We start from the raw sequence: 23,612 nt of genomic DNA, 5'->3' as shown, positions 1-23,612 counted from the left end.
GACCAATCAAAGTACAATACGCTAATGACATGCTAAGTCCGCTCAAGCGCTCGCTATGATGTGCACTGACCACCAGGGGGCAGATGCTCCAACTGGTAGGTTAGTTTGCTGCTGGGGTCCGGCCAATCAGACTGAGCAAGGTGTGCTGGACACGCCCTGGAGCCCTCCCGTGGTCCCTCCCCGGCCCGATCATGCACCAGTGAGGTCCCTCGGCCTGGCCTGTGCCTTCTTACAATCTGGGACCCCTCGGGGAGTGTTTGGTTTGATCCTGCAGGCCAGGATGAGGGACCCCACTGGTGCACAAATTCACATACCGGGCCTCTAGTGTGTATATAATAGAATGAACATTGGGGGACTGCAGCTCAGGGAGCCTGACCCCTTTGTGCCCTGTGTCAGCCCCCGTCCTGTGTCAGCCCCATCCTGTGACAGCCACGTCCTGTGACCTGTGACAGCCCCGTCCTGTGACAGCCACGTCCTGTGACCTGTGTCAGCCCCGTCCTGTGTCAGCCACGTCCTGTGTCAGCCCCGTTCTGTGTCAGGCACGTCCTGTGTCAGCCCCGTTCTGTGTCAGCCACGTCCTGTGACCTGTGACAGCCACGTCCTGTGTCAGCCACGTCCTGTGTCAGCCCCGTCCTGTCAGCCACGTCCTGTGTCAGCCCCGTTCTGTGACAGCCACGTCCTGTGACAGCCACGTCCTGTGACAGCCCCGTCCTATGACAGCCACGTCCTGTGACTGCGTTCTCCCACGTACAGGTTTCTGTATAATCCGGCCACGTAATGAGGCTGCAGGACAGTGAGCAGGAGTCTAATCTGTTTGGCTTGGGCCTCCGCTGCGGCTGGGGCTGATCTCGGTTCTTAAAGGATCAGGCTGGCGCCACCGTGGTGATCCTGGGAGACCCGGCACTAATCACAGCTCGGGGATGCCCGGGCCGCACGCCGGGAGGGCACAGGGCTGCACGCTGGGAGGGCACAGGGCCGGGGTCTGAGGGCCGGGAGGGTACAGGGCCAGGGGCCGGGAGGGCGCAGGGCCGGGGGCCGGGAGGGCGCAGGGCCGGGGTCTGAGGGCCGGGGGGCGCAGGGTCGGGGTCTGAGGGCCGGGAGGGCGCAGAGTCGGGGGCCGGGAGGGCGCAGGGCCGGGGTCTGAGGGCCGGGAGGGCGCAGGGCCGGGGTCTGAGGGCCGGGGGGCGCAGGGTCGGGGTCTGGGGGCCGGGGGGCGCAGGGCTGTGGGCCGGGGGGCGCAGGGTCGGGGCCGGGGGCCGGGGGGCGCAGGGCTGTGGCCGGAGGTGCGCTCTGCTCAGAGGGCCGGGGGCAGGACCCAGGAGCTCACAGCCAGGCCTGGAGTCCTGTCCTGCTCCTGTGCCTCTGCCGGTGCTTTCCACCCTGGAGGAGCCGCTTCCCGTTCTAGAAGGTTCCTCACACCCTGTGCCCTGCTCACACGCGCCCCCCCCCCCCCCCATAGCGAAGACGGGCAGGAACGCGGTGACCGCTCTGCGTCTCGGCTCCCTGCTCAGCGCACACACAGCGGCTGAGAGCGACGGGGCAGGGGGTGCGGGTTAGCGCCCGGGAGCGCGTCAGGAAGGGAGAGGATCAACAGCGACGTGTACGCAGGATGCAGGGGCCTCCCCGGGCAGCCCCTTCCAGCAACTGGGTCCCCGAGAGGGAGGAAGCCACTCTGTCACCCATCGGCACCCATCGTCACCCATCGGCACCCATCGTCACTCCATGTCCTACAGACTGCCTGGCCCAGCCGCCCGGGGAACCCAAAACCGCGAGGGAAGGGGCCTACGGGGCGAAGGGCCGAGCTTGTGGCTCTCCGATCTGCCATCCGGGTCTGGGCCCTGGGGGCCCCCTCACCCCGTGGGGGTCTGACGATGGTCCCCAAAGAGGGGTCCACCTGAGCCTCAGGGAGCGGCCTTGGGTGGGGTGAGTGTCCTGCAGACGGAGTGAGGGACTTCCAGGGGAACCCCTCCTGGGCCTGGGGGGGTGTCCACACCGGAGAGAAGGGGAGACTGAGGCAGGGAGGGGAGCCAGGGGACCGAGGGCACAGGCGCTGCTGGTCCCGGGGGCTGGCGGGGCTGGAGGGGTCTCCCCACCCCTCGGCCGGCCTGGACCTCCCACCCCGGAGCGGAGGCAGCCCCGTGGCCCCCAGCTCCCGGCCTGGTCCTCGGCGGCACCCAGGGAGCCGCCAGGCCCACGTCCTTTCCCGTCACAGGGCGGCCCTGAGTCCGGCTGCCGAGAGGCCCCGGCGGGACCAGGAGCCTCGGGCGGACTGCACGCCACCCCCTCCCACCCCGGCTACTGCCACGCTCCGGGGCCGGGCGGCGCGGACGGCGGCCCACCTGCCTCTCCCGGTGAGCCGGCTGCCAGGCAGCACGCAGTAGGTGCTCAGAAAACACCTGTTCCGACAGCACCGCGTCTCCATGGCGACGCCCGCGTCACACATCACTGGGCTGTGATAAGGCGGGTTTAAGGTTCTGCAAAGCACAGCCTGTGCTCAGCGAGGCGGCTCCTCTGGGGAACCGAGGCCGAGGCCGCTCCGGCGAGCAGCGGGAGGGGATGGCTAACAGCCCCAGCCGCTCCGGGCGGAGGCCGGTCTGCAAAGGGCGTGCAAGAGGCTGCAGGGCTCCCCACCTCTGCACGGGCACCCACGGGTCAGGGCGGGGCGTGGCCTGGGCCCGCCTCCCAGCAGGTCCCCGGCAGCGCCCTCCCCGGGGCCTGTGGCTGTCCTGGGGTCTCCCCCCACCCCGACCCCGCTGCCCCGGGGCCCCCAGGCTGCACTCGAGCTCCTGGGACCGGGCAGGCCGGTCTGTCCCCGAAGGGAGGGGAGAGTGAAAGGAGGCAGAGGCTCCGGTGTCAGAGGGCAGGGCGGTGAGGGAGCGGGCGCTGCCAGCACCACGGGGCCCCACAGCCTGCGACACCCTCAGCCTGAGCAGCAGGTCTCCAGGCCACGGCGGCCCCCTGTGCCCCCACTCCTGGAGCCTCCCAGCACCGCGTGTGCACGCAGGTGAGAGCCCACGGGCTCGGGGGGGGGGGGGGGGGGGAGGGAGCCCAGCCCCCCGGTTCCTGCTCACACGGACGATGGCCGGGCATGGCCGCGGGGCCCGTCTCCTCCGACCGGTCACCCCGCGCCAGCACCTCAGCCGAGCGGCCAGCGGCCAGAGCCCGGGAGGCGCTGGTCAGGGTGGGGCACGCGGTCTCAGTCCCTGAGGACGGTCACCCCTCGGCCCCTGACGACGGTCACCGGGAGGTGCCGGTCAGGGAGGGACACGCGGTCTCAGTCCCTGAGGACGGTCACCGGGAGGCGCCGGTCAGGGAGGGACACGCGGTCTCAGTCCCTGAGGACGGTCACCGGGAGGCACCGGTCAGGGAGGGGCGCGCGGTCTCGGCCCCTGAGGAGTGGCAGCGAGTGAGAGAGGAGCCGGTGACCATCATGCTGTCCGTCTCACTCCCTCCCTCCCTGCGGCCGTTCCCGCACACGGGCTGGGAACGCACTGGGTTCTGGCTCCCGGGTCCGGCCCCCCACATGCAGCCGGAGCACCAGACCCGGTGTCAGTGGCAGCCCGGCCGAGCCCTGCGTCTGGGGGGGAGGAGGCAGCAGAGGATGGGAGGGGCCGGAGCAGCCCAGCGCCTGGGCCTCCGAGGGGCAGGCTGAGCACAGCTGGGCCAGAGCCGGAGAGCCTGCCCGCCGTCCGCCTCACCGTCTGCCTCGCCCTTCCCACCGACGGCGGCGCCCACAGGCCCTGCCAGGGGCCCGCAGGACAACCGGACACGGGACACCCGGACTCAGGGACACCGGGACACCCGGACACGGGACACCCGGACACGGGACACCGGACACGGGACACCCGAACACGGGGACACCCGGACACGGGGACACCGGGACACGGGACACCGGGACACGGGACACCCGGACATGGGACACCGGACACCGGGACACCCGGACACGGGACACCCGGACTCAGGGACATTGAAGACACAGGGACATCCTGAGACCAGGAGACCTGGACATAAGCTCAGGTCACAGCTGCCGGGATTCTCTGCACCAACAAAGGGCCCCCGCGGAGTGTGCCCCTCAGGGCCGCCCTGCCCGCAGCATCGCCGGGAGGTACAGGGAGGGAAGCCGGGCCTGCTGACTCCACCAGCCGTGCGCCTGGCGCTGCCGGGGGCTCAGAGAGCTCCCTGCCCTGCTGCTCCCTGCACGCCTCCCCGGGTGCTAGTACACGGAGATCTGACGGCGCTGTGATCCGGGGGACGGGAGAGGCACACGGGGCCTCTGAAGAGGGGGGCGAGAGCCCAGCTGTCGCCGCCGCTCCGCGTTCTGAGCCCAAACACAGCTAAGGACACGGAGGCTGGCTTCCCGCCGGCCGCCTCACAGGTGCGCGGCTCCCTCTGCACCAGGCAGCGGCTCAGACCCGGTCCCCCGGACGCGGGCCCCCGCGTTCCTGTGGTTCACAGACACGCGTCTCCGTGCCCGGCAGGACGGGCTCTGCTGGCAGAGGACAAGCACGGGTGGGGGGTGGGGGGGCGGGTGTCTCGAGGGGCACGCGAGGGACGGGCAGACCCCGTGCGGCCCCACACCCGCCGCGGCCCCACACCCGCCGCGGCCCCACACCCGCCCGCGGCCCTGCGGGGCTCCTGCCTGCCCGGCCAGGCTGCGAGGCCGCGGCCCAGGGGACACAATGGCCCTCTCTGCGCTTACCGCCCACTCACCCCGAACACGGGGACGGACTGGCCGGAGGGGCGGGTTAGCCGGGGTGACCTGCATCTCCACACAAAGGCGGAGTGTGTACCAGCAGCTCCCTGCGTCCCCCATTCTTACCCCGAACAAACCAGGCGCGGAAACGCGATTCCAACAGCTCCTTCCCACTCCCCGCAGACAACAAGTCCCGATTGTCCGCGGCCGCCGGCTCCCTCCCCCTCCTCCGCTCCCCGCTGGCCAGCAAGGCCGCTGGACCTGAGGGGCCTGGAGCCCGCAGCCCAGGGCCCCGGGGACCAGGGCAGCCCCCACCCTCCCCCAGGCCTGCCTGGGCCCCTGAGCCCTGGGGAGGAGGGGCGTCTCCGAGGATACGGGGCCGCCGTCCTGGCTGGGAGCGTGGACAGAGGGGCTCGGTCCCCAGACCTCCAGGGTGGACCGGCCGTCCGAGGGCCTTCGGGGGCTGTTCGGCCAGGTGCTGGGCCCCCCTGGGGAGCCCTCCGCGGGCACCTGCTCCCGACCGCCTCCCTTCCAGCCCCGTCCCCGTCCCCGTCCCCGAGCGAGGACCTGAGAGGGTGCTCCTGGTGAACAGCCGGCTTCCCCGAGGGCTCGCACCCACGCACAGGCTCCCCGGAGAGCACCCGCCTCCGCACACACTCCCCGCCCCCTGCCCTCGCCGCTCCAGCAGGCAGACCTCCTTCCCCCGACCAAACTCGCCACCGGAGACCGGGGACCGGCTCCCATCAGCTCCCACGCCGGGAGCCCCGGGCAGCAGCCGCCAGCAGCCGGCCCCGTCCTCTCACGGCCACGGCTGAGTCGGGGCCACTGCCCCACACGGCGCCGCGGACTCCCCTTCCCAAGGGGACCCCGAAGGGAAAGGTCAGTGCGGGGGGAGCGTGTGGCCCAAATCAGGTGGGTCAGGCTCCCTGGACACCGGCGAGCGTAGCCCTCTGTGGACTGGCCAACCCCAGGCGACCCCAACCCCAGAAGCAGGCTGTCCGGGAACGGGCAGGGAGCCGGGGGGAGGGGGGGGGCCTCAGAGCAGAGCAGCCAGGCCTGCAGCAGCTCCCGGGCGGCCGCCTCTCCCTCGGGGCTGGGACCCAAACCGCGATGGGGAAGGGGCCAGGCAGCGAGGCAGGTGACCGGCCGGGCTGGCCTCCCACCGCAGCCCCTGGCCTCTGAGCCAGCAGCCCGTTAATTAGGAGGCAGCAGCTGGAGGCTGCAAACCTGCCTCGCAGGACCCGCACTAATGAGGCTCTGCCTGCGCCCGGCCACACCAGTCCCTCTGCCACGGCCGGGGGAGGGCACGCTCTGGCAGCACCGCCGGGCGGGCAGCGTGGGCGGCGAGGCGGCTGCTCCGAGGGCCGGCTGGGGGCCCCGCGAGCACCGGGCGGCCGGGACCAGGAAGTTTGCAGAGCGGCCAGGGTCCCGGAGTGAGCACCCACCTGCCAGCCCCTGCAGGCGCCCTGGGCCCAGGAGCAGGGCCGCCCAGCCGAGCCGCCTGCAGCTGCCAGGCCTGGGCCCCGTGTGCACCCCGACCGGGCCCAGCCCAGGGGCCCGGGGCCCGCGCCAGAGGCGCCGGCGGGACAGCCGAGCTGGCGCGGGCCGCCCTCAGGCCGAGTCCCTGCTCCCGGGCCCCGGGCTCCCGCCGGGTCCGGAGGCGGCCGGAGCCGGGAGGGGGTGCGGGGCGCGGGCCTCCTGGGGGCTCCCGCCGCCCTCGACTCCGCGCCCGCCGGCCGGGCAGCCTGGAGCGCTGGTGCCATCTGCCGAGCCCGCGGGGGAAGCGCTGCCCGGCCCGGCCGGGAGGGGAGGCGCCGGGGCCGGGAGGGGAGGCACAGGGGCGGGAGGGGAGGCACCGGGGCCGGGAGAGGAGGCGCCGGGGCGGGAGGGGAGGCACCGGGGCCGGGAGGGGAGGCACAGGGGCGGCGTGGGCCCGCACTGGCCGCAGAGTCCCCGCGCCCAGCGCGCCCCCCGCCCCGGGACGGCCGGACTCACCTTCGCGGAGCAGCTGCGCCCCCCGCCCCGGCCCGGCCCCGGCCCGGCGGACTCACCTTCGCGGAGCAGCTGCGCGTGCACCAGCAGCACCAGGAGGCAGCAGAGCGCGGCGCCCGCCAGCGCCCAGAGCGCCCGCGGCGGCGGCATCGCGGAGCCCCGGCCGGTGCCGGCGCCGCATCAGCGCCCGCGGGAGCCGCCGCCCGCCCCCCGCCGCCCGCCTGAGGCCGCCCGGGCGCCGGCTTTTGGGGAGGGGGAGGGGAGGGGCGGGGGGGGAGGAGGGGGGGAGGAGGGGGAGGGAGGAGGGCCGGGGGAGGGGGCGGGGGAGGTCAGCAGCACAAAGTCTCCCGCCGCCGCGGCCGCCGCTCCGGCCGCTCGGCCACCATCGCGGGCTGCGGGGCGCCGGGGGCCGGGGCGCGGGGGGGCGGCCGCCGGGGCCCCATGAACCGCCGCCGCCGCCGGGGCCGATCCGCCGCCGCCGCCGCCGCCGGGATCCGCAACGGCCGGGCTGGGGGGCCTGGCGCGGCCTCCGCCTCCTCCCGCCGCTGCTTCTCGGCGGCGCCTTCCCTCCGCCGCCTCCGCCGCCGCCGCCGCCGCCGCCGCCGGGCTCAGGGGGCCGCGCGCGGGGCCCGGGGCCGCCGCGCCATCGCCGCCGCCGCAGAGCCCGCCGATGGGACTGGCGGCCCGGGGGCCGGGGCCGGGGCCGGGCGGGCGGCCTCCGCGCTCCGGTCCGCGCCCCGCGCTGCGGTCAGGAGGCCGGGCCGGGCCGGGGGGTCGCGCCGACAGGTGGGGGGACCCGGTGCCGCCGCCCGGGCCTGTCCGCCGGGGCCTGTCCGCCGGGGCCGCGCGGGCTCCGCTGCTGCCGGGAGGCCCGGGGGAGCGGGACGCGATGGGACCCCGGTGCCCGGCCGCCGCCGCCGCCGCTGCGCACTGGCCGGGAGGCCGGGATCCCGCCGCAGCGCCCCCGCCCGGCGCGCCGAGGTCAGCGGGGCCGGCGCGGCAGAAACCGGGGCCGGGCGCCCCCTGGCGCGCAGGGGCCGCACTGCAGGCGGCCGGGGGCGGGGTGGGGGGAGGCGGAGAGCGGGGAGTCTCCGCCCCCAGACCCCGCGCCCGGGGCTCGGAGGGACTGGGGGGGGGGGGGGGTCCATGGCCTCTGCCCGGGGCGGACCGCGGGACCCCGGAAACCTGGCTCCTCTGGCTGGACCCCCCCCCGCCCCCACGTGGCGGCCCTGGGGAGGGGGGGCTCCCGTCACCCAGGGCGCCCCCTGCGCCTCAGGCCTCTGCGCAGGGCAGCGTGTCCCCGGCAGCGCCCACCTGCTCAGGGTCCCCGGGGGCAGTGCCCCGGCCTCAGGCCTAGCTGTCTGAGCAGAATTTCAAGTTCAACTCCAAATGCTCAGCGAAGGGTTTGGGCCGGGCCGGGAGGGCCTCCGCCTGCACCTGTGCCCCTGTGTGTGTGTGTGGGGGGGGGGGGGCAGGAGGGGCCCTGGTGAGCGGAGGCAGGCCTGTGCCCACGGGGCGCCCACAGCGGAGTCCTCCCCGCACAGGGACCTGCAGCCGGGCAGGGCTCTTAGAGGTCAGACAGGTCAAACCCCGCCGTGGGAATCTGGGGAAACTGAGGCCCGCATAAGCACGGACACGGGTACCCACTGCAGCGTACAGGGCAGACTCCACTGGAGCCAGGCCCACTGTCCCCATCCCAGGTGCCCGGCCCTGGTCAGGGGAGAAGCCGCCTGAGGGTCCCCGCCTGTGGCTGCAGCCTCCCAGCTCCCTGCGCCCTGGGCTCCGGGGGCAGGAGTGCTGGGTCCGAGCCGCAGGCCAAACCCCTCGGAGATGGCTGGGAGGGGCCGTCCAGCTCACAGCCCGGCTCCCGCAGCTCCTCCCCTCACGCCCTGCCCTCGGCCTCAGCATTCTGGAAGCCACCCGCCCGGCGGAGCCCGACCTCCACCAAGGTCACGGGCCTCCGGCCTCACCGCAGCTGAGCCGCCGCCGGCCCTCAGGCCACGGGGAGGCCTGTGGCACACGTGACCCGGCACTCAAAGGGGCCTGCGTCCGGACCAGCCGGGACACGGCGGGTCCCCGATCAGTGCACATCAGTCACAGCTCCAACGCTGAAACGCCGCCGAATTCAGCACCCACACGGGGTCTCCCATGAGCAGAGGGGTGGCCCCATTCCTCCTCCCGGGCCAGCCGGGCCCCGCCCCCGGCATCGAGAAGGCCCTCTGGGGAGTGTCCTGTGGGGGTGCCCTCAGGAGAGGGCGGTGGGCACGGGGAGCCCAGGCCGGCGCCCGAGGGGAGGGGGGGGCGGCTGGCCTGGGTCTTAGCAGGCACGGCGTGCGCACGCAGGCGGAACCGGTCCGGCACGTGTGGCTGCGCCAGAACCTCCCCAGCCCAGTGGTCGGCAAACTCCTGTCCACAGAGCCAAACACCAACAGCACAGCAACGGAAATGTCTTCCGAGAGCCACATTTTTTTAAACGTAAACTCCTTCTAACGCCACTTCTTCAACACAGACTCGCACAGGCCGTGGTGTTTTGTGGAAGAGCCGCACCCAAGGGGCCAAAGAGCCGCAGGTGGCTCGCGAGCCGCGGTTTGCCGGCCACGGCCTTCTCCCGTTACGGCTCCCGTGAGCACCTCAGCCCTTCGCCCCGTCCCCTCGCCCCCATTTCCGGCCCCGCAGCCACGATGTGGACGTTCTGGTAGCGGAGCAGACGCAGCCCCTCGTCAGGAAGGCTCTCCCACGTCCGGTGAGCCTGCCTCTGATGTAACTGGTTCCCTGTCCTCTCCCTGTGGGTCTGGGAAGGCGCCGTGGGATCAGGCAGAGAAGCTGGGCCGCTCGGAGCGGGTGAGGGGCGGCGGAGCAGGCGGGGCCGAGGCCCGGGGCCAGGGTCAGCGGCCGGCGGGGCCGGGAGCCGCAGGCAGGACAGGCCCCGGGTGCCGTGGCCCATGTGCTCGCTCCCCTGTCCACGGGCCGTGGCCACGTCCCGGGAGACCCACCCCCGCCTCACGCCGTGCCCACTCCCCCAGGGCCGGCCCTCGGCTCCCTGGTCAGACCAGAAGCCGCTTGGCGAAGGGCGGAGGGGCCCCCCTGGCCGCACGCGCCCGGAGAGGACGCGGAGGCGGTGCGGGCAGGGGAGGCCGCCCGGGACACGTCCTGTACAGGTGTCGCCGCGGCAGGAAGCCAGGAACGCCTCGGAGAGTGACACGCTGACGACAATGGCAGCGATAGTAGCGGCGGCTCTGAGCGCGGCGTCCTCGGAGTCAGAGAAGGCGGCGCCGTCCGTCTGAGGGAGCCCGGCGGCTCCGATAAGCAGGAAACACAGAGAGAAGAAAGGGCTCGGGAATTAACATAACGAAGCAGCTCTGGGCCGCGGAGGGCGGACGGAGGGTCAGGGAGGCGTGACCGGAGCCGGCTGCGGAAAATGAAGTCGGAGACGCGTGGGGCAGAGAGATACGGGAGGCGGGCGCGGCCGAGAGGCGGTGTCACTGCCTTGTATTAGCGGCTCCGACGGGGGGAGGGACGGAGGAGGAGAGGACAGGCCGCCGTCCACGGAGGAACACTGGGGACTGCAGGGCCCGCCGTGCTCGGAACAGCCGGACCAGACCACCGGGGCGCGGAGGGCCGGCCTGCAGGACACGGTGCCAGCTGGCCTCAGGGCTCCGTCCGAAACAGCCGGCCCAGACGCTGCAGGAGCAGTCTTGGGCGGGGCTCTCCTTCCCGAGGGAAGACGGGAGTGTGGGCTTTTATACCCGGCTGTGCTGTCCGCGGCGATGCCCTCTGGACACTCCCCATCCGGCCCCGAGTGCGGGCCGGGCCCGGGAAGGCCGCTCGGGCGGGACGGGGGATGGAGGACGCGGTGGGGGGGGAAGGCTTGCCGGGCGAGCGCCTGACTCCAGCGGCGCGGTGGCTGGGGGTGTCCACGCTCACACGGCCCTCACGCTCTGAAGCCCCCCCCCCCGGCAGGGAAGCCCCCCTGCATCCCTCCCCCGGCCGATGTCTCTCCCCGGAGTCCTGCCCCCGCCGTGTGCCGGAACACAGCGCTGCTGGGGCCGTCACAAATGCCAGGCGCTGCGTGTGGCGTGTTGACATTCACACGCAGACGGAGGTCGGGAAATGTTTACAGTGGAGCAGCCACACCGTCCCCCGGCCGCGGCCACGCCGGAATGGACGGGAACGGGGGGCGGGGGCGGCCGCCAGGCGGCGGCGCTGTTCCGCTCAGAGGGAGGGGCTGTCCGGGTGAGGAGTGGGGAGTGAGGGGCGCCCCGGGCGGCCGTGCAGGGCGGGAACGGACCGGGAAAATGAAGGGGGATGGGCCAGGGCAGGCCAGGACGGGGGTGGGGTGGGGGGTCCACTCTGGGGTGTGGCCGGGGAGACCCAGGGGGCAGGGATGGAGCCAGCGTCTGGCTTGTCATTCCGAAGCTGCCTTTGCTCTTTGGGGCTTTTACTACATGAGTCCTGTCGTGCTGTGACTGGAGAAACCGGTGTCAGAGAGTGACGTGCAGGGCGGCCGGCCTGGGTGCAGGCTGCAGAGGCCCGGACGGGCGCGGGCGTGTGACGCTGCCCCTTCTGCGGGGCCCAGCGCCGGCCGGGGGGTCGGTCTCCGTGCGGGAGCCGCCGGGAGCCTCCGCAGAGCCAGGCACGGGAGAAGCCAGAAGAGCAGGCCCATGTGGGAAATGGTGCACACGGGCACACACCTGTAACATGTGACAGGGCACAGCACATGTGATGGGGCACTGAGCACCTATGGCCGGGTATGTATGCCACAGGCAACATGTGTTGATCACATAGTACACCGGGTTGAGCATATGTAGCACTGTGATAGAAGCACAAACAACACGTGACCTGAAGGAGGCACATATGACAGGGACACTAAAGTAGTGGTGCCATGTGCAATGAGACAACATGCATGATGACACGTGTAACATGCACATTGAGCACTGAGGTGGTGTGTCAAGCACATGTAAAGGCATGCCAGGAGCACCTACGTGCGCAACAGAAGGGGCATGTGACATGTGATGACACAGTGAGAGTTGGGTACCTTCATGGGTGATAGAGGCCCTGGCTGCAGGCATGAGCTCCCAGGCATGTGTGTGCTGTGTGCGCGTGTGCCCACACGTGTGCCTGCGAGCTGTGTCTGAACGTGTGCTCCCGTGCGCGTGGGGCCTGGGTGGTCTGTGTGCCTGTGCATCACCCCGGGAACACGCTCTAAGCGTGTTTGCGAGCAGAGACCAGAGTCCCGGGGCTGGGTGTGCCGCCGCCTCAGCTTCGAAGGCGGATTTGCGGCCCCTGCAGAGCAGGGCCTCCGGGAGCCGCTGACGAGTCCACGTGGAGACACGCACGCACACGCAGCAAGCACAGAGCCTCCCTCGGAGCTGTGGACACCCGAGTGCGAAAGAGGGGGCACAGCAGACGCAGCCCCACACCACCCCTCTCCCCCAGCCTCTTTTCACACCGAGCACGTGACCAGACCCGGTCCCCTCGCCAGGCCTGCCCTGGGCTGGGCAGGTCCCCAGGCCGCCTTCCCGGCTCCCCTCTCTGTGGGCCCCTCCAGGCCCCCCGGAAATAGACACTCTGACCCCATCAGCACCCCATCCGTCAGTCTCTGGCTGGCACTCAGGCCTCCCCACAACGGCTCGCCTCTCGCGGGAACCCCCCCCCCAACACGGCCCGGAGCCCTCCCCGTTCCCCCCGGACACGGCCAGGGTCATGGGCAGAGGCCGGTCTGGGCACCACCCGGTCGGTCTTCACAGCCACCGCCTGGCAGAGGCTCCCCATTTGCCCGAGGAAATGGAGGCTCAGAGGTCAGTCACCTGCCTGAAGCCGTACAAGGGGGTCTGGTCCACCCGGGAGCCTGCTACATCCCTGGAGAGGTCAGTGTCCTCAGAGCCCCTCCCCCCTCCGCTTCTCCATCCCCCATCCCCCATCATCCACCTGTACAGCCATCCATTACCCATCATCCACCCCTCCACCCCCCATCATCCACCTATACACCCACCCCTCCATCCCCCATCATCCACCTGTACACCCACCCCTCCATCCCCCATCATCCACCTGTACAGCCACCCCTCCACCCCCCATCATCCACCCCTCCATCATACATGTATCCATCCATCACATATCCATCCTCCTACCTATTTATCTTTCCACCCATCCATCTATCCACCCATCCATTCACCCAGTCATCACCCATCCACCCATTCATTCACATATTAATCCATCCATCCATCCACCCACATGTTAACCCATCCGTCCTTCTAGCTACCCATCTGCCCAGGAAGCCGGAGCTGTGATTGGGGCCAGCACTGGGCTGAGAGGACACAGGACACGGGAGGTCTAACCTGGACAGAGGACTGAGAGAAGGAAGTGTGAGGACAGCAGGCCTCTGTGCAGACATCACAGGCGTCCAGCCCTCCCCGCCCCCCCCCCCCCCCCGCCCCGGCCCGGCCCTGGGGGAAATGCTGGATTCCGCTCCTCCGCGGGCACAGGGCGCTGAGCAGAGCCGGGGCCCTGCCTTCTGCATGTCCTGTCGATGCTGCTGAGACCCAGGACACGGGCTTCCAGAGCTCAGGCTGGGTCTGCCAGAGGCTGCTCCTCGGGCCGCGGGCCTGTGGGTCTGTCCAGAGGCTGCTCTGGGGCCTGGCTGTGCCAAGCGCCGTGTAAGGGGACCGCTGGGGGGGTGGGGCGGGTCTGTGAGACCCGCTGGGGGACATGGGTGCCGGAGGACAAGGCCCTGCAGAGAGCAAGGTGGCCCTGGCAGCCTTCACACCAGGGAGGTGGGGGGTGTCCATGGTCAGGGTGCTGCCAGCACCTTTCCCGGTCCCCTGACCCCTGACCTTGACCTCCGGGCACTGCCTGGTCTCCCACCCCAGCCCCTGCTAACCAGAGACCGGGGCGGCCCGGAGCAGACGGAAATGGCGGCCGAGGCCTTCCAGGCTGGGCGCTGTCCCGGGCCCTGGCCAGGCCTGCCAGAGGCAATGCCAGCCCCGAGGGAGGCCCGGCCTCTCGCCGCCGCACCGCGGCCGCCGGGACCCTCTGCAGCCCCGCCCCCTTCCCGGGCAGGCCAGCGTGAGGCGGGGATCGGTGACGGAGGGACTGTGCGGCTGCGGCATTCACCGCCGGGCTGGCCGTCCCCGGGGGGGGGGGGGGGGGGGCTGCCATCCGTTCCTGAGAAAACAGGCCGAGTGCCGCCCGAGCGTCCGGGCAGGACCGGGCCCCGCAGCCGCCCACCTCGTCCCCCGGCCCTGACAGCCGGCCGTGTCTCCTCTGCGGAGGGCGGGAGCCGGGCCGGCCGGGAGCGCGGCTTCGAAAGAGGTCGCCCCCGCCGGCATCAGACACGGTTATTGGTTTAGAACGGGGCGCGGTGTGAGCAGTTTGTTCCGCCGCCGGCGTCCGCACGGTCTCCGCGGGCACCGCGCCTCAGTAATGGCCGCCGTCCATCGCGGGCCCGGCCGGCTCCGGGGCCGGAGGACGGATGCTCAGCACCGGCGGCCGGGCCAGGCAGGGGTGTTTCTCACCGCTAACACGGGACACGCGTGTGCCCGGTGCGGACGCCAGCGGCCTGAGCGGCCCCTGAGGCCGGGCTGCTCAGGGCCCAGGTCAGGGGGCGGGAGCACCGTGTCCCCGGGGCGGAGGGGCTCCGGCTGGGCCTCTGTCTGTCCGTCTGTCTGTCCGTCCGTGGAGAGCAGACGTGGCAGCCGGCCCGGCCGCACAGCCATGTCCCGAGCCGCAGGGCGCAGAGGTCTGTCCTGTGGGACCTCGCTCACCAGCGCCCCGATCCCCCGTCCCCCCAGCTCTCCTGAGGAGAGGCTCGGGAGACACGCTGTCAGGCTGCCACACGGGGTCACCCGGTCCGTCCTGCAGGGGCAGGCGGGGAGGCCACGGGGGGGCGCCGGGCCTGGGCTTCCCCGGAGGGCTCTGCCGAGGACCTGGCTGTTCCTGGGGGGTGGGGGAGGGGGTCCCTGAATCAGCCACCTCCGAGCAGTTTACGTCCTGAGCATTCGTGCCGCATCCAGGGGGCAGCCATCTGTCCGTCCTCCTCAAAGGTCAGTCCCTCACGGGCCCCACTGCTAGTTCCTCAGAGGCCCCACTCCTAAAACCTGGGGGCGCGGTCCAGCATGGGGATTTGGGGATATGACCGTCCACAGCACCCCCTATTGTAAACATTCTGCTGGCAGAGGCCACGCTCTCGGGGGGCTGGTGGCTGAGTGGACCCCCGAGGTGGACCTCACTCCACCGTCTGTCTGTCCCAATGGGCACTCGGGGCCCCGCAAATGGTCAGCGGCCCCTGCACCGGCTCCTCTGTCCGGTCTGCTCACCACGGGGTCCCAGCCTGCAGCTCCGGGGCCACGTGTGTGTCCACGGTGCCTGGCGCAGCCACAGGAGACGCAGGACGTGGCTTTCCTGCGGGCCCAGGGCTCGGAGAGCGTGGCCAGGCCATGCGGGCAGCCCCCTCCATAGCTGTGTGCCCGGCCGGCTCCGGGACGGTGGCCATGAGCTCCTCGGGCTCCGGGCAGCCAGACCGCGGTGACCGCCGGCGCGGCTGCAGAGGCTGCCGGAGGAGGTGTGCTGCGGCAGTGCGGCCAGCGATTTGCCCGCCGCCGGCAAATTGGACATAAGCGCCCATCGGCATGCGGCCGCAGGGAGCGCCCGGCGGTAACGACCTCATTGGGATGTGGCGCCCGGGCCCTGAATGCCAATGAGCTGACACTGCCGGCCGGGCCCTGGGCGTCCGCACCTACCCTCCTCGGCTGGCGCTGCGGGCAGAGCCGGTGGGGGCGGGGGCGGGCCTGCAGGCGGCCCCGGGTTCCACCCACGGGGATGGGGAGACATGGCCCGGGAGCCAGCCCTCACCGCCGCCCCACAGGGGTGCCAGGCTGGGACCCCACAGCAGGAGACCGGGGCGGGTGGGGGGAGGGGACAGGAGACAGCGATGCCGGGAGGCGGGGTCCTGACCCGCCCGGGGCCTGGGAGCAGGAGCCCAGGAGCTGCTGAGGAGCGGCCGCCTTCAGCCCACACCCCTCACAGATGACTGTGGACTCAGAGCGAAGAGACCCACACGTCAGACCGAGAGGGACCTCAGGGCAGGCCCCCGGGGCCGGAGAGGGTGGCCCTGTGGGTGCCGGCCGTGGGCCCATGGGGGCCTGAGGGCACCCCCTCCTCAGCGCCCCTGCTCTGGGCTGGCCACTCAGGAGGAAGACTCCCCCAGCCCCGTGCAGGGACCCCCACCCGAGACTGACGGGCGTCTGGCCACAGGAAGCCAGTGCGGGCAGCTGCTGCCGGGCAGCCCCCCGGGGGGCAGGCTCCGTGTCCCCGAGGGACCCGCCCCCCTTCCCCCCACCCCCCGCCCTCCGCCCTGCGCCTGGCTGTCCCGGGTCACAGCTCGGCTTGTCCCTGGCCAGGTCCCGGCACACCTCCCCTTGGGGGTACCAGCCACCCTTCCTCAAGCCGAAGGTGCTCCGCTTAGCGGGCGTGGGGTTAGGGGAAGGGGTGCGTGTCTCCCTGGGGTGCAGGCGGCCCCGGCAGGTCCACACAGACCTCCCTCCTCCCAGCTCAGCGTGGCTGCACCTGTGTTGGCCGCGGCTTCTCAGCATCCATTCCAGTAACTACCTTCCCTTGTGGCGGGAGCGAGACCCAGTGATGACAGTGCGGCTGGGAGCCGGGGCCAGGCCTGCTCTGCAGGAGGCACCCCCCCCCCCCCAGTGCCCCCACCTGCACGGAGCCTGGGCTGGGGAGCAGGTCCCCAAGGCGTTCTGGGTGGGAGGGGGCTGGGTGACACCCGAACTTATTATTTCAGCCTGGGAAGGTCTGAAATAATAAGGATGTGCTGCGCTAATCCGCGAAAACAATGGCGTTTAATATGCGTTTGTTCCTGGCAACGGACGGCCACAATAACTGGTGATTAAGCTGCCGTGACCTTCACGGCCCTCGCGACTCTCGTTTGCATTCTCATTAAAACGCCGGTTCCGTCTCATTCTGGACCCGCGCGCCCCCCAGGGGTTCCGACGCCGGAGGGGAGCGGGCGCCGTGGCGACCACGGACGTGCGGGCCAGGGCGGCGCTGGGGAAGGCGCCAGGCCAGAGTTTTAATATGCACCGAATTAATCATCATTCACTTTGATTAAAAAAGAAAAAAACGAGAAGTAAATGGAAAGCTTCATTGTCAATGTTGGATTATGATAATTTCTCTCCCATCCTAATTTTTATTAATGAAAAATAATGATGAACTAAACCAGCTGTCAGACTCCGGTGCCTTCCCAGCCTCGGCCCACGTTCCCCACCCGCTGCCTTGCAGGGAGCCGGGCGGAGTGCCCGAGGGGCGCCTCCCCCTAACCCCCAGCACCCGCTCACCCACCCTCTCCCCTGCCAGGCCCACCCATGTCCCAGCACCCTCTCCCCACCCAGGCCCCAGCACCCTCTCCCCTGCCAGGCTCACCCATGTCCCAGCACCCTCTCCCCACCCAGGCCCCAGCACCCTCTCCCCATCCAGGCCCACCCAGGCCCCAGCACCTCTCCCCTGCCAGGCCCACCCAGGCCCCAGCACCCTCTCCCCTGCCAGGCCCACCCAGGCCCCAGCACCCTCTCCCCTGCCAGGCCCACCCAGGCCCCAGCACCCTCTCCCCTGCCAGGCCCACCCAGGCCCCAGCACCCTCTTGCCCAGGAGGCAGGGGGTGGGGGGGGGACGAGAACGGAGATGGCGCTGGGAGAGGCCTGGCACCTGCCGCCCTGTCGGGGACCTCGCTGCCCGGTGCCCACACCGGGAGGACAGGGGTCTGGTGGAGCGTGCCGTCCCCACGGGCGGGGAGGACACTGGGAGCTGCAGGGAGCCTGTGCTCACCTCGGGCCCAGAGGAAGTCAGGCAGACTGGCCGGGGCAGCATCCCTGTGGGCAGGCACCTGGACTAGGGGGGCATGAGCTGTGAGCTCAGGAACGCCGGAACCTTCCAGAAAGCTGTGCCCTCCCGGCCCCCTGGAAAGAGCAGGCCTCAGGCGAGGGGACCCGGGCCATGAGGTGGTGACTGCGGTAAGGATGGCAGGGTGGCACCCATGCTGCCGCACTGGCCAGGGCTCCTCTAGGGGTGGACAGGGCCTCTCTCCCGTCTGCCCTCAGGAAACCACGGGACCCGTGTCACATCCCAGCACAGGGCTGGCTGCTGTGGCTTTCAGACGATGGAAATGAAGGAATGGATGGATGAATGAGTAAATGAATGTGTGGATGGGTGGATGATGGATGGATGGATGGATGAATAGGTAAATGGATAGATTGATGAATTGATGGGTGGATGGGTGGATGGATGAATAGATGGTGAATAGATGGATGGGTAAGTGGATGAATAGATGGGTGGATGGATGGGAGAATGGATAGAAGGATGAATGTATAGATGGGTGGATAGAAGGATGGATGGTGGGTGGGTGGATGGATGAATGGATGGGAGAATAGATGGATGGATAGATGGGTGGGTGAGTGGATAGATGGGAGAATGAATGGATGGATGGATGGATGGATGGATGGGTAAATGGATGGTGGTGGATGTATAGATGGGTTGATTGGTGGTGAATGGGTAGATGTATAGATGGGTGGATGGATGAATAGATGGATGGATGGATGGATGCTTGTATGGATGGTGGATGGGAGAATGGACAGATGGATGAATGGGTGGATGGATGGATAGGTGGGTAGATGGTGGATGGGTAGATGGATGGATGGATGGTGGATGGATGGATAGGAGAATGGATGGATAAATGGGTGGGTGGGTGGATGTTGGATATATGTATAATGGTTGGATGGGTGGTGGATGGGCAGATGGGTGGATGGATGGGTGGGTGGATGGATGGATAGATGGGTGGGTGGATGAGTAGGTGGATGGATGGGTGGGTGGATGGATGAATAGATGGATGGGTGGGTGGATGGATGGATGGGTGGATAGATGGAAGGTTGGGTGAATGGGTGGATGGATGGATGGATGGATGGATGGGTGAGTGGATGGATGGATGGATGGGTAGATGGGTGGGTGGATGGACGGGTGGGTGGGTGGATGGGTGGGAGCATGGGTGGATGGGTGGGTGGATGGGTGGGTGGGTGGATGGGTGGGTGGGAGCATGGGTGGATGGATGGGTGGGTGGATGAATGGATGGGTGGATGGATGGGTGGGTGGGTGGATGGATGGGTGGGTGTGTGGATGGGTGGGAGCATGGGTGGATGGGTGGGTGGGTGGATGAATGGATGGGTGGATGGATGGGTGGGTGGGTGGATGGATGGGTGGGTGTGTGGATGGGTGGGAGCATGGGTGGATGGGTGGGTGGGTGGATGGATGGGTGGGTGGGTGGATGGGTGGATGGACCAGGAGCAGCGTCTGCTGTGATCCAGCTGCTCCTTCTCATCAGCAGGAGCCTGGCAGCCCCCGGCACACACACACGATAAATATTTATGTAAAGTTTTCCCAGTTGTCAGGGTGACAAAGGGACCCTTGACAAAATCAATGGATCAAGTGAGCCCAGTTAATCCACAGGAGACCCTCTGGAGGGCATGTCCCACTCTGCCTGCCACTCAGAGCTCTGCCAGGGGTCAAAGGTCAGTCCCAGTCACACTCGGAGCCGGGCACCGCGGGCTCCGGCTGCTGGGCGGGAGGGGAGCTCCCACCGCAGGCCCACAGGGGGCCGAGGGACAGGCCGTGCAGCGGGGTTCAGCAGGTGTCCTGGGCCTGGAGAACATCACTGACCCGCACAGAGGGCGGCCGTGGCAGGCATCCACACCCCGCCGTGGTCAGCCTGCCTCGTCCGTCCCACATCCCGCGGGACCTGCTGCCTGAGAAGGGCCTCCCGACCCCAAGGCCGGGGCAGGACAGAGCCGGGGCCGGGGCCGTCCCCACGTGGCCCCACTGCGTCCGGCCTCCTGCTCGAATCCCACGGCCTCCATCCACCCGGCTCCTGCCACTGGCCCTCCGGCCCCTAATTCCATGCTGCACGTCTGCCACCAACAGCTTCCCCCGGGGCAGCGGGCAGAGGGGCCGCTGCGGCCAGAGGAGTGGGCAGGGTGACCTCGCTCTGGACGAGGTTTGGGCGAAGGCAGAGGGGCCCGGTCACGGCCTGTCTCCCTCCCCGAGGCCCTGCTTCCCGGACGCTGCGGACGTGAGAGACGCAGAGACGGTGCCCAGCCCTGGACCACGCCACACGGAGGACCACGGCTCCGCGGGACACGCGACAGCCAGGGCTCGTTAGAGCTGAGCTTTACGTCCGACTGAGGACCCGGGACAGGACTGCTGACGGCGGGTCCCCCCGCCCCCGTCACCTCCTCCTGGGCGGGGCTCTGCGCCGGCGGCTGGGGAGCCCTGTGGGTGCCCCGGCCGGCAGGTGAAGGGAGATGGTATCCACGTGTGGGCGGGCCAGGGCCAGAGGCCGCTGTGTCCGCATCCCGGGCTCCATCGCTGCCGCCGAGACGCCTGGGGTGACCCAGCCCCGGGCCCCGGCCGCGGGGGGCTCTGAGCCAGGCCGCTCAGGCTCAGGCACTGGTGGCCGAGGGACCGAGCAGCAGGAGGGGTTTTGAGCCGAGGCCCCTGCCCGGGACACACACACACACACACACAACACACATTCCCAGAAGTGTCGCCGGCTGCCTTCCCGGCCGCCCAGCTGAGCCGGTGTGTCTCCTGCACTCTGTTCCCACACCCTGAGCCCACCGTCGGAATCCACCATTCCAGGCTCCAGCTCCGGGCAGGATCAGGGGAGACAGCGGGGTTCCCGGCGGCCCAGCCCCCTGCTCCATCGGGGAGCTGACCTTCAGGGAGGCCGCGGAGGGGCCAGGGGGCCCTGTCACTGCGCATCCTCAGAGCCTGGGGGACAGGCAGGGCCCTGTGCGGGGCGGGCACGGGCGGGCGGGCGGGCAGGAGCCACAGAGGATCCGCTCCCCCACAGGGAGCGCCCGTGGGCACCCACACGGGGTGGTGCCAGTGCCCGTCTCCTGCACCCGCCGGCCCCGCTCAGGCGGTAACTGCCCCGTCCTCCAGGTCCTGGGAGAAGGGGCTGTGGCCGCCCCTCGCGGTGTCAGGGCGACGCCCGAGTCACTGGCCCAGCGCCCGGCGGGCAGGGCGGGCCTCCCCCAGGCGCAGCGGAGGGCGGGCCTCGGGGGCGGGCAGGGACCACAGCCCGCGTGAAAGCCATACCATCGGGGCTCCGATCGCTTCTATTTCTGTGTCTGCGTCTGTTCTGCCGCTCTCCCTCCCTCCCGGGAGCCGGATCGCGGCTCTCCCGTTATAACGTTCTTTTATTTATCAGACTGAGCGCCTCGCGCTGGATGCAAACAGGCTTGGCGGAGTCGGCGACAACAAGCTCCTTCAAACAAGACCGAGGCCGAGGCCGGCCAGCTGGCTCCTGCAGCCTCAGTGACGGTGGCCCACGTGGTGGGAGCCTCGGCCACGGAATCACCGCCGCCTCCCCATCGGCCCGGCTCCCGGGAGGACCGGGGCTGGCGCCGGCACCGCTGACCCACACCCGCACCGCTGACCCACACCCGCACCGCTGACCCACACCGGCACCGCTGACCCACACCGGCACCGCTGACCCACACCCGCACCGCTGACCCACACCGGCACCGCTGACCCACACCCGCACCGCTGACCCACACCGGCACCGCTGACCCACACCGGCACCGCTGACCCACACCGGCACCGCTGACCCACACCCGCACCGCTGACCCACACCCGCATCGCTGACCCACACCCGCACCGCTGACCCACACCGGCACCGCTGACCCACACCCGCACCGCCGCCTGGGCCGTTCAGAACACAGGGAAGCGTTCGGTTGCTGGAGGCACCCGCTCTGTGCCGGGCGCCGAGCGATGCCCGCCTGGTCCTGTCCCCATCGGTCCTGGCGTCTGAGGCTGACGCCCGGGGAACTGGCCCCCCCAGCTTCCTCCCTGCCCCAGCTCCTGCCCCGCACTTCCTGGCCGCACACATCACTTCACACCCACTGTGCGCTGTGCGGCCTATGGGTGTTGGGGACACAGACCCCGGGCTCCCCTTTTGGGGGCCACATGAGGTCACGGAGCCAAGTCACATGTTATCACACAACAGTGAGGGAGCCGGGTTGGGGTGGGGGCGTGAGGCAGGAGTTCCCAGGATGCATGGGCAAAGGACAGTGGCATCGGGAAAATATTAAGCCCTGGCTGGTGTGGCTCAGTGGGTAGAGCATCAGTTTGGGGACTGAAGGGTCATGGGTTCGATTCTAGTCCAGGGCACATGCCTGGGTTGTGGGCTCAGTCCACACTAGGGGTGGTGCAGGCGGCAGCCAATCAGTGATTCTCTCTTATCATGGATGTTTCTCTCTCTTCTGCTTTTTTCTTTTTTTAATATATTTTATTGATTTTACACAGAGAGGAATTGAGAGGGATAGAGAGTTAGAAATGTCGATGAGAGAGAAACATCGACCAGCTGCCTCTTGCACACCTCCTCCTGGGGATGTGCCCACAACCAAGGTATGTGCCCTTGACCAGAATCGAACCTGGGACCTTTCAGTCTGCAGGCCGACGCTCTATCCACTGAGCCACATCGGTTTCGGCTCTCCCTCTTCTCTGAAATAAAAAAAATAAAAATAAAAATAAATAAATAAATATATATATATATATATATATATATATATATATATATATCACACACACATATGTATGTATATGTATATATATATTTTTTTAGATATATATATAAATTAATTAAATAAAATTGACAATGGTAGGAGAAAAGAGACATTCTCTTTAAAAAAAAAAATGAAACCAAGAGGTACTGGGCAGTGTGGTGGCCGTGGCTAGGGCGGTGGGCTTTGGGACGGATGGAAAGGCCGAGGGACCCTTAGGGGACGGGAGGACGGTGGGGGTTCAGGACGTCAGCTCCAGCAAGCTCTCACGTGCTTGCTGCCCAGATTCTAAGAGACGCTCCCCCTCCCCCCATATGCCTGTGTCCGGCCTCGCCCCGGACTGCCATGAACACGGGACACGGGACACGGACGGCACGTGGAGATGGCGTGGGGCCGGGCGGCAATGTGGCCCGCTCGTGCTGAGGGCAGGACGGCCGGGAAGGGGGGACCCGGGAAGCCAGGCAGCGGTGCTCCCCAAGGCCCAGCTGGGGATGAGACCCCGGGCCTCCCGCAGAGGGCGCACTCCCCCCACCCCCACGGCGCCGGGAAGAGCTGAGGCCTCCCCGAAGGGCGGACAGACGGATGGACGGACGGACGCAGCACCTCCTCAGAGCCGGCCCGCACTCTCCGAGGGACGGTGTGAGACCTGGCGGCCGGCCCGCCGCCGGGAGGCACCTCCCGCTGCTGGACACAAGTGCCAGGCCCAGGCGGGTGCTGGCGTGGGGTGGCGGCGGGAACCGTCCCCGAAGCCGTGCCCGCCGCCCGTGCCCGCCGGCCCCCGTTAAACGGGCAAATAGCGACGGGGGGGGGGCGCCCCCAGGTCACAGCCACCAGGTGCCTGGACCCACCTGCCGGGGGCTCCACCCGTCTCCCTGAGAAGTGGGGTGGCCGTCGCTCAGCTGGGAGTTCTGGGAAAGAGGGGGTCTGGGGTGCCGGGCCCGGTGCCCACACCCAGGGCTGGGCCGGGGGGAGGGCTGGAGCTGGGCCTGGGACGCGTGGGGCTTGACCGCTCGCCCAGCGCCTCCTGGCCTGGGGTCCTGGGACGCGCCCCAGCCCGGCCCCAGCCCGGCCCCAGCCCAGCGCGGCCCCTCGGGGTTCCTGCAAAGACAGGCTGGTGCCCCCGTGGGGCCGGCCTCCAATCCTGACGGTGGAGAGGCCGCCCCCCACAGCCCTGCAGAGCGGACCCCAGCCGCCTCCTCCGGAGCCCGGGGACCGGCTGCGGTGCCTGGAGCGGCACAGCCCGGCGACGGGGGAGTAATCGGCGGATTACGGGATTATTCCGGCGGGGCCGCTGGAGAAGGAGGGGGAGG

General features: G+C 69.5%; 1 protein-coding gene across 2 annotated transcripts in view; it reads right to left on the bottom strand.

Moving 5' to 3' along the window:
* Nucleotides 1-23,612, bottom strand: part of TAFA5 (TAFA chemokine like family member 5) — a 58,464-nt gene that overhangs the window by 23,116 nt on the left and 11,736 nt on the right. The window contains exon 1 of one of the 2 annotated variants that reach the window (XM_084907528.1): nt 6,745-6,945. The exons of the other annotated variant lie outside the window; for it this stretch is intronic. Within the exon in view, the coding sequence (XP_084763654.1) occupies nt 6,745-6,835 (91 nt within the window). The 5' untranslated portion in view covers nt 6,836-6,945. Of the gene's footprint in view, nt 1-6,744; nt 6,946-23,612 lie in introns of those variants that run through there. 2 annotated transcript variants of the gene reach the window in all.

This window comes from Pipistrellus hanaki (genome assembly GCF_964339955.1).
Source record: "Pipistrellus hanaki genome assembly, contig: SUPER_3_unloc_1, whole genome shotgun sequence".
NCBI lineage: Eukaryota > Metazoa > Chordata > Mammalia > Chiroptera > Vespertilionidae > Pipistrellus > Pipistrellus hanaki.
This window is presented reverse-complemented; position numbering and strand designations above follow the sequence as displayed.